Source organism: Henckelia pumila, chromosome 4, assembly GCF_033568475.1.
Source record: "Henckelia pumila isolate YLH828 chromosome 4, ASM3356847v2, whole genome shotgun sequence".
Classification (NCBI taxonomy): Eukaryota; Viridiplantae; Streptophyta; class Magnoliopsida; order Lamiales; family Gesneriaceae; genus Henckelia; species Henckelia pumila.
Genome location: NC_133123.1, coordinates 6,858,212 through 6,873,997, shown reverse-complemented (window position 1 = coordinate 6,873,997; position 15,786 = coordinate 6,858,212). Strand labels below are relative to the sequence as shown.

The following is a 15,786-nucleotide window of genomic DNA, read 5'->3' as shown; positions in this document are numbered from 1 at the left end:
GGTCTTGGGTTCAAGACCTACAAACTCCCACCTCCAATGTCAAAAAATTCTTGTTCTCAGTTTCTCCTAAATCTATTTTCTCAAAATTAAATTGAACTCAAGCAAATTAAAAGTTAAATAATAAAATATAAAGATACGATGAAATCAAATAAATTATTTGAAATCAAGTAAATTTTTTTTAAATAAATCTCAAGTCACTTAGATTGATTGATCGTGATGGCCTGAAGTTGTTTAGATTTGAACGTGATTACCTGCGTGAAGATACCACTTTTTTTTCTTTTATACTTTCTTTTATTTTTCTTATTTTTCCCCAGTTTTTGGTATCATTTTCCTCACATATTTATTTAATATTTAATGTAAAATAAATTCAGGAAGACGATATATTTATTGGGTTGCAAAACCAACAGCCCATGGGCCTTTACACATTTGATCTTTCTAGTAGGACAATGATTAGGCTCATTTGAAGCTGGCCCAGTTTTATTATACGTGGGAAACAATGAAGTTGGGGTGGGAAAGGAAATTTTGGGAAAAGGAAGGGTGAAGTTGGAAAGAAGATTAATGGGCCAGGCACTCCGTCGAGCAGCTGGAAGGATCGGCAGCTCCAGAGTTGATACGACGCCGTTTCCTCCATCTCTGAGCAAGCCCATTGAAATCCGGCCACCGGCTGCTCCCATCAACCAGGAACCCTTAAATTCTGGCGTCAAATCTGACTCTGGTAATTTAATTGAGTAGTTAATTTACTGAAAATGTTCTGAAATTCATATTTGTAAAAGCTTTTTTGGTGTTTGATGAATCGAAAATGTCCCCATTGATTGGCGTGTCGGGCGGAGAATAGGTTTAGTTTAGCTTTTCTAGTGATTTGGTTGTTCTAATGAATTTGTTGTCTCCAAATTTGGATACGTTTAGAAGGTGCATCGAGAGTGAATACCGACAATGTACTTGAAGATCGTGATCCACAATACGATGTTATGCTTAGTCAAATGGTGGGAAGAATTCGACCCAAGCCTGGAGGGAAGCTTGAGATGGGGGAGGTGAGGCTCTATGACTCAGTATTCAACGATTTATTTGTTGTATTCATTTAAATATACTCTGATATTTTTTGTATTCTGTTCATCTATAGTTCTTTTAGTAGTGCTCGAGGGATGAGAACTTTTGATTCTACTAATTGCTCAATTTCTTGGTCAGCTTGGTTTAATCGCCAATTCAATAGATGTATAGATTTTTAGATTTTCTTAAAGATGCAAAATTTGCTATCCCAAAGTCATTATTTCTCATATGAGTTACTTTGTTCCTTCGAATCATTCATTGAAACTTTATCATCTTGAAAAAATGTATGTCAAAGTGATAAGATCATTGCTAGAACCATTTGATGCCTTTTTACTTATTTAGTGATCAGGAAGAATCTGTCATTTTGATTGGTACATAGATAAGCTCACTAGCTTCATTTTCGTAGAAGTTTCACTTATATTATCCAATGATGCATGCAATGGACAAAGCATCTTTTCCTGAGCTCAGCCTGTGACAATTGATGCATTTATCAAATTCTAAATGGGATTTTCTGAGGAACATTCCTAAGAAACCAAATTTCCGTAGGGACAAACCAATCATGAAACCTTGATCATCATCTCATGTTGTTTGTTGACAAGAACTCAAGAGCTTCGCTAGGATAGAAAACACGCGGAAGTTTGTTTATAGTGATCTTGTAAATAATTGGTGGAAATGACCCTGGAATTATCTAGTAGTAGTTCCAATTGCTGATACGATGTCAGTCGTTTTTACTAATGGCTTGTTCTTTACCGTTCCAAGAACAATTGTTAATGCATAATATTGTTTTATATATTGCTCCTAGTGGTGGGTTTTCGGTATACCGAATAGAAAATATCAGTATGAAAAAAATTCATACCGGCACCGATACCGAAATTCCGAAATTTTGATATAGAAAAAATCCATATTGATACCGTATAGATACCGAAAAAAAATTCTGTATACCGAAAACATGTCTGTATATCGAAAAAATTTCGGTACGGTATCCCGAAAATTTGGTATTTTGGGTTAGGTATGTCAGTAGGGGTGTTCATCGGTCGGTTCGGTCCGGTTTTCGGTTTTTTATTTCGGTTTTTTCGGTTTTCGATTTTAGAAATATATAATCCGATATCCGAACCGTTTTCCTTCGGTTCGGTTTTTTACTAAATCGGTTCGGTTATTTCGGTCGGTTATTTCGGTTTTGATATAATTATTTTAATTAATATTATAAATATATTTTAAAATATAATATGTTATCTTTTAAATGATTTTTTTGTAAAATATTTAAATTCAAAGTTTAAATGACTTAAATAAACAACAATCAACTAAAAATTATTAAAAATAATTATTTTTTTTTCACTAGGTATCATGTCAAAAAATATATAATATAAAAAATTATATAAATAAAATTATTAATTTAATAAAATTTCGGTTTTTTCGGTCGGTTCGGTTTTGAGATATATAATCCGAAACCGAACCAAATAAATTTCGGTTTTAACATTTATATCCGAATTTCAAATTTCGGTTTTCGGTTCGGTTCGGTGTTTGGTTTTTTCGGTTTGGATTTCCGGTTTTTTCGGTTTTATCCGAAGTTTGAACACCCCTATATGTCAGCCCTGATTGCTCCTATGCAGAATAGAAAGAATGATGATGCATAAGACATTTAGCATATGGACATTTCCCTTAGAAATAATTTAGCCTGTTTAATTGTTAGTGACATAGTGATGCCTTTACTTTATTTCTTTTATTTTGTGATTATAGAGGAAACAAGGATTTCGCACTTCGTTTAGGTCTATGAAACAGATTCATTATAGTGTCTGATATTTAGTGCAAGAAGTATAATTTGTCAAATTTGTGGTATATTGTGACCGATTGAAGAACCTTTAGTTTTCACTGAACATCACCTTATCCTCATAATCTCTAGTTTCAACTGACTATATCACAAGAAACAACACCGACACTAGCACTGGCATGGTACTTGGATCTTATTAGGGTTCAAAGGCGGAGTCACTTGTCCTAATATTTTTGCCTTTTAAATCCATTTTATTAGGGACAAGCCCGATTACAACACCCCTTGATTCAAATACTCAAATACCTGTTTGTCTTCACAGGCCTCTGTGGTGGAGAAATACAAAAGGCCTTTGCCAAAATTAAGGAATACCACCCAAGATTCTGTCCGATATGAGGAGAGGCCTGCTTCTCCTGGAACCCTGAATGTATCACAGCTACGGCAAATCATCCTGCTGTATGAAGGCAAGGCTGAGGACCATGATGGCCCGATGGATATCTCTCAGATTGCTGAACGTTTTCGTGTTGATGTTACACAGGTTCAAAAGATTGTCCAGTTTGTTGCCTCGCCTCCCGAGGTCCAAAATAAAACAAAAAATGACCCTGAATGAATGACCCTATATATCATGTTTGTATTTGTGTTTTTAAAGTTTTTGTACAAGGAATATATTTTGTAGAAATGAGAAATTCTTGGCGACATATAGTGGATAAGGTAGTGAAATTTTGTTATACGTTGGTATATAGTATGTTGCATGGTAGGGTGATGCATTGCTGCCTACTTGATCGTTAGACATGGTTAAGTTTGAAAGAGAACTTCATTTTGAATCAATTTTGATCTGAAAATCCCTTTAAATTTGCTTGGTGTGTGTAAATTTTAAAGATATTCAGAGCATTTTAACACAGACACACTCTCACACACAATCATAAAGCTGTTCGAAAAATGACGCGGAATGAGTTCAAAACAATAATTTATATTTAGGTTTTCGTAATAATTTAACATATTTTTGAGTCTTATGAAGTTTGTTTTGATCAATCTCACAGATAAGTCGATGCTGGTAGATGGGTACTGCCCATCTGTCAACATCAATGGCGGTTAGGGGTGAGCAAACTTTCGGTTAAACCGAATTAACTGACCGAACCGACTCAATTCGGAAATTCGGTTCGGTTAATTCGAAAATTCGATTTTTGTGTTCAAAAATTTCGGTTAAATATCGGTTTTTTCGGTTCGATTTTTGGTTTTCTTAGAAGAAAATTCGGTTAATTCGGTTAACCGAATTATAAATAATTAAATTTTGAATTTTTTTATTAGGATTTATATATAATTTATAATATATTTTTAATGTGTATATATTTAATATTTACTTAATTTTTGTTATTTTAATTTTTTAAGCTTAATATATTTTTATAATGAAAAATTTATTATATTTCAATTATTAATTTTATAAAATTTCTTATTTTATAAATTTGTTTTAAAAAATCGGTTAATTCGGTCGGTATCCGAATTAACCGATTGTTAATTCGGTTCGATTAAATAAGTTTAAGCATAAATTCGGTTCGGTTCAAATAGCTTAAAAATAATTTGGTTAATTCGGTTCGGTCAATGTTACCCCTAATGGTGGTAGATCAATTTGCAGATCAAATCAATTGATCTGCAATTGATCTACCACCGTCCATCTGGCTACCCAAAGGGCAGCATGAACTCATCCCAATCTCACACAGTCACATGGTGAACAGAGCTTGATTGATAAGCAAGTAGTCTCTTGTCAGATGGACGAGTAATTTTGACAATATTTACAATAAAATGTAATGCTTTTTATATAAAAAATAATAATTTTTCATTGGTCTCAAATAAAAGATTTATTTTACAAAATTATCTCATGTCAACCATCTCATGGGAGTTTTTATGTTGATAAGTGGTTTTTATGCCAAGATTTGTGAATCATCTACAATTTTAATCTTTAATAACTTGGGTAATTATTTCCATGAAATAAAGATAATCATATTTAATAAAATCCATCATATTATTTTTAGAACCAATTTTAACCACAAGCGATAAAGAATAGTCTTGACTAAATAACTTTATTCTGTATGTAGTAATTTGCAACCCACATAATATTCGTCATAAAACCTACACATATATGCAGGGAAAAGTACACTTTTGGTCCTGTAATTTGCATATTTTTTATTTTTTGCCCTGTTAAAAGTAAATTTGCAATTTTAGTCCTGTAACTTGCATTCTTTTTTTATTTTTGATCATATTAAATTTGAATTCGCATTTTTAGTCCTGTAACTTTCATGAATTTTCATTTTAAGTCTTGTTAACATTGAATTTACAATTTTAGTCATGTAACTTGCATTTTTTTTTTCATTTTTAGTCCAATTTACATATAATTTTCATTTTTTATCTTGTAAGTTAATTCCATATATTTTAATTTGTAGTCATATTATTGATGAATTTATATTTTTTTATATTTTTATTCATAATATATTATGATTTACATATTTTAAAACTTTTAAAATTTAAATGAATTAACAAAACATGATTTTTATTTAAATAAATCAACAAAACATATATTGTAACCTCCATATATTTTTATTTTTAGTCATATTATATATCAAAACTAAACCCAAAAAACATGATTCACATTAGATTGATAGTTTTATTTATATTATGTATTTTATAAGATGATATTTAGTGTAAAATTGTTTTGAATAATTTTAGTTGAATTTTTGTTATTTAATTCATTTAAATTTTAAAAGATTTAAAATATTTAAATCATAATATATTATAAATAAAAATATAAAAAAAATATGAAATTTATGGAATTAAATATAAATTTATCGTTAATATAACTAAGAAAAAATATATAGAAGTTACAAGAAAAAAATGAAAATTCAATGTAAACAGGACTAAAAATGAAAAAAAAAATGCAAGTTACAGGACTAAAATTATAAATTCAATTTAACAAGACTTAAAATGAAAAAAGAATGCAAGTTACAGGACTAAAATTACAAAAGTATTTTTAACAAGACCAAAAATAAAAAATGCACAAATTATAGGACCAAAATTGTAATTATCTCTATACATGCATATGAGATATGGCTTTGTGTGTGTATTCATGAAAACAAAACAAATCAACTAATTATATATATTTCTCGGACAATGTTGTCATTTTTTAACCATAATATTATCTGTACGTATCTGGATACAATCTGCACAGGAGGCGACATAAACTCACAAAGCAAGATTTATCAGTGCTTTATTATCAGTCCCGATCCCCATAATATATGTATATTTTCGTGCATGTACCATGCATTAATTAGCAATGCGGGCCATCTTTTGCAACTTTGATTTCGACATATATAAAATATCTTGTCCCAAAATATCTTAGAGGTTCAACACTCCCAAGTTTTTCACTACACCTAATTACATATATTTGAATAGTTAGTTTTTTGTGAGACGATCAATTTTGTCTATATTTATAATAAAAAAAAATATTTTTAGCATAAAACGTAATAATTTTTATAAGTGGTTTAATTAAAAAATCCGTCCATCTCACAAAATTTATTTATTATATATATATTGTCTCACAAAAGTGCGCGCTTTTGTGTGTATACTTATGACAGCTCTCTTTCTTTAGTTAAATGAATAAATTTATATCTATTAAATTTTATGTGTTTTGTTTTGTTTTGGAAAAAAAAAATTTAATCTAACAAACTGATTATTACTTAAAAGTTGATAATCGAGTGCTTCTCGCTTTACATAACTCAACTTGAACAGTTGAACACACAAAGAATCAAAATTTGGCTTTTCCAAATTAAAGGGGGTTCACATTCACATGCGCTTGTACAAATATTGTGCTGTGTCATTTCATTAACTCTTTTTATATTTCCACTTTTACTCAACATAACAGCGAAGCATGTTGGATAAAGTGTGCAGGGTTTCCATTAGAATATATATTTCTTTTTCCCATTTGGATAAATTAATTGAAATAAAGTAGGAAGCTTGAATATATGCATTAATATTGGATGGATGACGTGGCATCTGGTGGTTTACTGAGTGGGATACAGAGTATCAAGAATCACCTAGGTGGCTACGGGACATTATAGAAAAATATTTGGCTCACGCCAACTCAACATACAACCCATATAAATTGCATATGTCCCATCTAATTTAAAATTCTTTATATTGTATTATTATATTATTATATATATATATATCAGTTCTATGCATGCATTTTGCGATAATTTGGGAGTTTTGTTGGAAATTGGGCAAACAAATGGGATGGAGAGTGCAGTGGTTCCTATTTAAAAGAATTTATTTGTCAAAATAGTTCAAGAATATAAATTTATCCTTTAGATATATTCAGTGGCGTACCCAGGATTTTTAACCAGGAAGGACGAACTCAACAAATTTAAAAATTTAATACAACGCAAATTATATAACAAATGTCATATATAATTAACTTCATATGTTTTTACAATAACACTTACCAAGATTTTATAATATGAAAATAATGAATAATACTCAATAAAAAAATGATGAATAATATATATATATTATCAACTGTCTCAAACACACATAGCTCAATATATGATATCAAACAATCATTTAACAATATATCATCTTCCAACCTATTACGAAGTGATGTTTTTATGATTTTTATTGCTGATAACACTATCTTTAGAGTTGCAAAAATAATAATAATGCTAAATTTAAAAGTAAATCTGTGCACCAAATGATATAATTGATTTTTTTATTGAACCATTCTTTTAGCAAGTTTGTTAATCTCAACAACTTCAGAGAACTAATTGTTATTTTCAAATGTAAAAAAATAAAGTTATCAAGTTGGTACTAAAATATCTTTAACTTGATGAAATCAGATGTATAATTAAAATAAATTTCTCTTATCACATTCAAGTCAAAAAGACTTTTCGTTTTCGATCTTTAAAAAATATGGGACAACAAAAAACATAATGTCAAATTTATTATATCCCAAAATAAATTTATTCTTATCTTATTTATCAAAGACTTTTTAATCAATATAAAATTATATTAATATTTTAGATATATATATATATATACATAAATAGTACTAAGTTTTTATTAAAAATAATTTCAAAGAGGCAGTTACAATTAAATTTATATTTAATAATGATATTATGTATATAGTATTAAATTTTTTTAAAATTTAGGGGGAGGGGCGATCGCACCTTTTCGGGACCATGTAGGTCCGCCACTGGATATATTACAGCATTTTTGGTACGATCTATATATATTTTTTGTGACATTGATCGGAAATTTCGCGCTACTCTTAGGATATTTTCCATCCAATGACAACTTATAATTGGAAGACCTACCATTAGTGCATTTTGTTTCAAAAAGTGATACACACGTTAATGGTTTTTTCTATGATCTTCATGTAATGCGGTAAACTTTCTACCATTAGTTTCTAAGATTAAAAATGAGCTCTCCATGAATATAAGTGAGGCCTGTGTAATCTAATGATTTTTTTTTAACAAACCTGTAAATTTATTTATAACGGACGTGTTATATCGTTTATTACAAGATTATTCATCCAAAAAGAAAATCCCTAGACTCCCAAAAGAAGGGAGTCGGGAAGAAGAAACAAAAGCGGCGAGAGCATCATGAGCTACTTGATTTGTAATCTAATAATTTTAAGATTACCGAATTAGGTTTTAATAATTTTATGAGAACAAGTCTTAGCTAGCTAGCTAGCTAGCTAGCCAGCATATATATGAGCATTGAGCCTCCATTCAATCCGAGTCCTTTTATTAATGTCAATTCACTTACTTATCCCAATCAATTTCGTCTTATTTTTATCATATTATTTATATATTTATTAATAAATAATTTTACATCAATTAAATCAAATAAATTATAATTTATCCATCAAATCAAATAATGTATTAACTATTTTTTTCTTATTTATTTTTAATTTACATTATATTACTTATCTATGGATTACTTATCCTATCACTCAAACCAAACGGTGCCAAAAAAAGTTGTATTTAGATTAAATGATTTGATTTCGAGCGAAAAATTTGAATAAAATACTTGAAATTATATTAATCATGAATGTATTTCAATCAATTATAATTACCATTATATTTACATGAGTAATTTTCGCATGAGTTCTTATCACATTCCATCTCATGTACGACTTAGATAGCCTTTAATTAAGTATGGGGAATTAAGGATATTTCGTGGTTAATTATTATTTTTAAAAACAATTACATATCGCATTCAATTAGCTAGATCACAAAGTTTTACATGGGCAAGATTTAGAAGATATATAAGACCCACCCTCCACTCATGTCAGACCCTAAAATCATAAAATGATGCACTTTATAGTTTAAATGGTTTTCATGTTTATATAGTTCACGCATATTTAATAATGAGAAATGTACATTTATTTTCTCTATATTTCATGAAATCGTCTCATAAATCAATTTAATGATACAGATCTCCAACTAGATTTGATTCATAAAAATTATTATTTTTTATTTCAAAATCTAAATTTTCTTTATAAATATAAATTGAGTTCATCCGTCTGATAAACAACAAAGAATCTAATTAGATATCCTGCAGCTATTCCTTTTAGGCCAAACGTTTGACCGCATCTATCACTATACGAACAAAGCTACATAGCATTATCAAATGCGTGTGTATTCTTCATTTACACGTCAACTATTCCAATGGATTAGGTAACTATTCTATGTGTATATATAGGTGGTCCAAATAGAATTAAAATTCGAATTTACAACGATTTGTCGTTTTACTCAAAACTATGATTTACAGTAACAATGATATTTCAGTATCTTAAATCGTACAACAGTAATTAACGTTCATGAACTTAATTAATTTGTACATGAACACAATTAGATATTATGTGTAATATATTGTTATTATAATTATGTGATTGGGATAATTTGAGGGGATGGGGTGGGTCCAAAACCAAAATCTTTGTCTTGACAAGAACAATGTTGGACATTGGTCGGGTCAGGCCCGGTCATAGGACCCTAGAAAAAAATTTTCTATTATTTGGAAAATTTGCATCCAATGAACCCTACAATAAGGCCATCACACTTCACATTTTTGGGATAAATTCAAAAGCCAAGAATCTTGCTTGCAACCCCATGTGTTTCTCCCCATTGTTTCTTGATATTTTCGTTAAGTGTCATTAGAATTTCATCGAATTTTTTTTGATATATCGAATTGAAAAAGTTATAATTATCCAATGCATGATCGTCGATCAACTTGTGTAACAGTCGATAGATTGGACGTAAATTAATTTAAGTGTATAATACTAAATTAATAGATCGATCTATCCATGTAGAGCAGAGCGACCATATATAATGATCAAAATTCACCATGAATTATGGCAATCCCTTTTCTTTGGCCCTACCAATTGACCAATTCTTGAACTTGTACGTATTTTCCAAATCAGTCTGTTGTCTGAATCGAGCTATCTGGCTACGACATCATGTTTGGGTTTTACACCAACATTTATATGCTAATAAAATATAATAAACACGTTGCTTCGCCCTCACCAGAGTTTCGGTATAGATATACTCAACATGAATTAAGACCCTCTAAAAATTTTAACATTTTATATTTAATTAATAATTTTTCCAGCTGATGACCAATCATATCCTATTGTAATTTTCAGGCTAAAAGAAATCCCATAATCTATAATTCTCTCGAAAAATCCTTAGATCATAAATGTCAACTGTTACAATCCTTAAGATACCCAATATTCTCAGATAAATTCTTGCACTGCCGACAGTGTCTTTTTCTCTTAGCCTCTCTTTTTAAATAATGGAAATTATTTCAGACGACTAGAATTTTCAAGTATTTTGAAAGATTCCTTCATCCTCCTAATGGACGGGCTCAATTTATAAAGAATCGAATATATAAAGACGACGTCGGATTCTTCTCAATCCGATCCTAATATCAGTTTTTTTTCCCACATATTCTAGACGTTCAACAACTTAATTTGATTAATATAAGATTTTAGATCGATATATTTCAAATCCATAAATTTCAAATATATTTTGTTGTTTGAGAAGGAATATCATAAGCTTCAAATACAATCCTTACATGTTTATATACGCAAAAACTCTAGTGAAACGATCTCAATGGTAAATTTTGTGAGACGAATCTCTTAATTGGGTCACACATGATAATGTCTCATTGGTAAATTCTGTGAGACGAATATCCTAATTGGGTCACTTGTGAATCATGATAATGTTTACTTAGTATGCCAGAAGTATAACTCTTTATTGTAAATATGGATAAGATTGACTCGTTATCCGTGAGATCGTCTCACAAGATACCAACTCATTTATATAATATTTATGTTAATTTGGATGAATTTCAGTCCACTTAATAATAGTATCATTTACAATTTGTTCTACTTTTATATCTAAATTTTGATCAATTGTTCCATTCTAAACAATAAAATCATAATCAAAATATATAGATTTCAAATCCTTTACTCTAAATTTACTTTAGAGTAAAAGGTTTAATTATAACTACTTACAAAACTTAGGTAAAGTTTGACCAATCATGATTCAAAGGAATTATATTTGGACTCTCCCAGGGGTTGATGCATCTTGAGTCTTGACCATGCGCCCGTACCCGTACCCGTTTCATGTGGGCCCAATCTATCCACAACTTCAACCCGGCCCACAATTACGTGCCAAAATAGTTTCTCCATATTTACCAGATAGATGTAGAAGACGAGCAGAACAAAAGAAATGTATATAACATAAAATTAGTTTTTAGCCCTCTAATTTATTATTATTATTATTTTTTTAAAATAACATTCAATTTTTTAAAATATACATGGGGGTTGGAGAATTAATTAAGTGAGATTTTGAGTCTCGTGTATATAAAATTTACTTGACTGTCATACTTGGTATTGGTGCCATCCACCATGACAAAGTTGCTAGCTAGCATCTCCTACTATATATATATATATAAACTCATGCACCTTCTATATATATCTTGAAATCCCATATATCTCCAAAAAAGCCAAGGAAAAACACATCCGATATATATATACATGTCTGGTGTTTGGTTTTTCAAGAATGGTGTGGTCCGGCTAGTCGAAAACATCGGCGACTGCCGGAAAACCCTAGTTCATGTCCCCTCCGACGAGGTGATTACATCGTACGGTGTCTTGGAAAGGAAACTTTTGTCACTCGGTTGGGAGAGGTACTACCTCGGGGATCCGGAGTTGCTCCAGTTCCATAAGAGATCCACGATTCACCTCATCTCGCTCCCCAAAGACTTCAACAAGCTCAAATCAATGCACATGTACGATATTGTTGTCAAGAATCGCAACGAATTCGAAGTTAGAGATGTGTTACAACCGCAGTGAATCCGTTGAGTGTAATAATACTGCGTGTTACGTTATGTATGTTTCTTCCCTATAATTAATCTTTGTTTGAAGTTGAGTGATCGATGGTACGGTGAAGTGTTCTGCATATAAAGAGGGGTAATGTGTGGTATCATACATTAGAATATGAGGCTAAATTAATTGCCTAGTATATATATATATATATTGATGTATTGTATTATATATATATTAATGTATTTTAGATAGCTAGACTAGATGTTTTGGGACGGATAGTGCGTACGTAGCCAAGATATTTTGCTTCTTTTTTTTTTTTCCTCCCTTTGTCTTTGCACTTTTTGAAATAGTTTCTGATATATAATGTGGTCGCATGAGGATGGGATTTAACCCAAAAAAATAATAATAATAAATAAATAAAAAATTGAGTTTGATTACTATAATTAGTTGAGTTGAAATTAAATAAGGCCAATTTTGTTCATGAATTTAAGTCCGAAAGAATATTAGAGCGGTCAAAACAGGCTTGTTTGTCAATTTTTTTCTGCTTTGCCACATAATATAGGTGTGCCGAGTTGAAAATTTTTTGATATGTCAAACTAGCGGACAATACTAACTGAGATGAAGCACATCATGTGGAAAATATATTAATGTTGATTTTAGTATTTTCAAAATATACTAATTAATATCTTATACTTTATTTCAATTTATACGAAAAAGTAAATAAAATACTACTTAAAATTTTATAATCGCTGTTTGATTGGTAATTTTTTTTTTATGAAATCTAATAAAAGTAAAAGGAGGTATCATTGTGATACTCTATATATACTCGGTGATTGAACTCGACTTTCTACAAGGGTACATGTTTAATTAGTATCAAGATAATTAATATACGGTTTTAAAAAAATTATATATTTACATACATAAGATATCTAAATTTTCTTCTTTCTTTCTTTCCTACCTTTTTTTTTTTTTTTTTTTTTCCTTTTGTTTTAGCCCAACTTTCATAAAGATTTATGAAAAAGTATGAGTTGACGTATATTTTTCCGCCTTTTTGTCGAGAATGATTTTCTCTTATGTGTTTTTTGTTTAATTGTACATATCCATCCATCCATCGATAATGTTGGTATCTCTTTAAATCTTCTTTCCTTTCTTATTTCCCTACGTACGATAATACTATAGCTTTTTTAGATAGTCTCATAGATATATATCCATGAGAATTAACATGATTTATATAAAGTAAAAGTTAATATATTTGTCATAAAAAAATATTGGTTTTCCATGTTCGGATTAAGTATATAGGATTTTCGTCTCAGAAAATTAATCTGTGAGATGATCTCACCAGAATTTTGGTTAACTCTAAAAAAACATTTAAATTACTATACATTTTTAATCTTAAAAACAGAGGATATATAAATACATCTTCATTATATGTTTTGTGAAGGGGGTGAAGACATGTCATGAACTTGTAAGATATTGGACTCGAAAAACACTGTGGCGTACCCACTAACCAATTGGCCCAAACACGATCAATTATTGTCTTCCATTATGTATACACTCATGTTTTTAATTAATTTGATGTATAACTGCGAATAGGGCTGTCATACCGGATCAAAATACCGAGTTTTTGGCATACCGTATCGAAATTTTTTCGATATACAGAAATTTTTTCAGTATACCTAATTTTTTTTCAGTATCTATACGATATCAATATGAATTTTTTCCATACCAAAATTTTAGAATTTAAGTATCGGTATCTAGGGGTGGGTTTTCGGTATACCGTAACAAAAATATCGGTATAAAAAAAATTCATACCGGTACCGATACCAAAATTTTGAAATTTTGGTATGAAAAAAATTCGGAAAAAGATCTTTTGCTATGGAGAGAGAAACATCACAGGATACCGTGCATTAAAATATACATGATTTCAATATTTCATGTGTGTAATTAATTAAATAATTAATTATTTAATCATGTGATATGAATTACAGAAGTCTATATATTGCACAGTATTCTGTGTTGTTTCTCTCTCCACAGTAGAGGATCCAGATCCAAAAAATTCATATTGATACCGTATAGATACCGAAAAAAAAATCATTTTACTGAAAAAATGTTTATATATCAAAAACATTTCGGTACGGTATGCCGAAAATTCGGTATTTCTGTTCGGTATCCCAGCCTTATCAGTATCGATATGAATTTTTTTCATACCAATATTTTTGATACGTTATACCAAAAAACCAACACTAACTGCGAATCAGTTTAGACATACACACCGTTTCACATCAGAGATTTTGTTTTACATTCGACTCTGTTTGGCTCGTAGGATAAAATAATTTATATAAAAATATTATATGGATGAGTAATATGAATCGTAAAAATTGATAGACATAAACAGTTTCTATGGTGTAAATATGCATTTACTTATTATATAGTGTTTAACGTGTTGGTTGAACAATTCATACTCATCTTGTCAATGATGCTATACGGAACAGTATCATATAGTAAATACTATGGTTTATTTGTGTAAGACATCAATGGAGCTGCAACGGGGTCATATTAATCTCATTTGACGCATTGCTTAATTTAATAAGTTTTTTTTTTAAAATTACGTCAGAAAAAAAGTTAGATTTTTTAATGCAATTTTACTTTGTTCGAAAAATTAATTTTCAATGGTTTCATATTCTAATCCAGAAATGTTTAATGTTTCCAATAAACTAATTTTTTCTAATCACTATTTTAAATTTTTTTCATGAATTGCCTTTAAACACGGCTTGAAGAATTTTCTTCTCACACGCGCGCATTATTTTTATTTATAACCCTTAGAGCTTGGATATGTAACAAAAAAATTTAAACAATATTAATTTATAATAATCATATAACCAATGGGGAAAGAAAACGTTTTGATTGTAAAAATCAATAATAATGTACAAAAAATCCAAGGATGTCTTATTTACATTGTGATCTTTTGGGGGTGAAATGGAATTATGTACATTGTGATCTTTTGGGGTGAAATGGAAATAGTTACTTTGCTGTCCAAAAAAAAAAATCATGTTCCAAAAATATATTACAAACAAACAAATTTTCAACGTCAAATATAAAAATATATTTAAATATGAAGGAATTAATTTTTAATGTACATCCACGATCAGCTTTAATGAGAATGGACTTTCGTGGCCCACAAGGGCATAGGCGAGTTGGTAAGGCCTGAGGTGACGTGGAAAAAAATTCCTCAGCGTTGTGGGTTCGATCCTCGTGTGGAACATATTTCTTGCTGAAATATTGTGGGGGTATGCTCTAGGGATTGGGCCATGTGCTCCCTCCTTCAGGTCTCTGCCACTCGTGCACATCCATCGATTTACCCTCCGCATGAGCCAATGGGCCTCTAACTCATGTGAAATGGGGTCCCTTCGAGGTCAACCCTTTTAAAAAGAATGGACTTCCGTGGCCACCCAACCATTTTACCCAATAATTAATTTAAACTCGGAACCCAAAAGCCCCGGAACAAGTTTAATGATCTAATTGAATTATTTTATGTCGGCATTTTGTCCCCCAATTTATAGCATTTTTATTATTTATTTTTATTATATTATTA

At 30.1% G+C, this 15,786-nt stretch overlaps 2 protein-coding genes across 2 annotated transcripts; both read left to right on the top strand.

The window, feature by feature from the left end:
• Nucleotides 1-514: 514 nt before the first annotated feature.
• Nucleotides 515-3,510, top strand: LOC140867355 (uncharacterized). The gene is made up of 3 exons (XM_073272425.1): nt 515-715; nt 907-1,031; nt 3,135-3,510. Exons 1-3 carry the CDS (start codon nt 559-561, stop codon nt 3,420-3,422), a joined length of 570 nt encoding a protein of 189 aa, XP_073128526.1. The 5' UTR covers nt 515-558; the 3' UTR covers nt 3,423-3,510.
• Nucleotides 3,511-11,903: 8,393 nt separating this feature from the next.
• On the top strand, nt 11,904-12,473 carry LOC140866850 (flowering-promoting factor 1-like protein 3). Its single transcript, XM_073271907.1, has one exon. It carries the CDS (start codon nt 11,904-11,906, stop codon nt 12,219-12,221), a length of 318 nt encoding a protein of 105 aa, XP_073128008.1. The 3' UTR covers nt 12,222-12,473.
• Nucleotides 12,474-15,786: the final 3,313 nt, after the last annotated feature.

What these genes read in the sequence shown, in the direction of transcription:
- LOC140867355 (XM_073272425.1), top strand. Translation starts at nt 559, where the DNA reads ATGGGCCAGGCACTCCGTCGAGCAGCTGGAAGGATCGGCAGCTCCAGA. An exon ending in TGGCGTCAAATCTGACTCTG is followed by an intron (nt 716 to 906) that starts GTAATTTAATTG and finishes GGATACGTTTAG; the next exon opens with AAGGTGCATCGAGAGTGAAT. An exon ending in GGAAGCTTGAGATGGGGGAG is followed by an intron (nt 1,032 to 3,134) that starts GTGAGGCTCTAT and finishes TTGTCTTCACAG; the next exon opens with GCCTCTGTGGTGGAGAAATA.
- LOC140866850 (XM_073271907.1), top strand. Translation starts at nt 11,904, where the DNA reads ATGTCTGGTGTTTGGTTTTTCAAGAATGGTGTGGTCCGGCTAGTCGAA.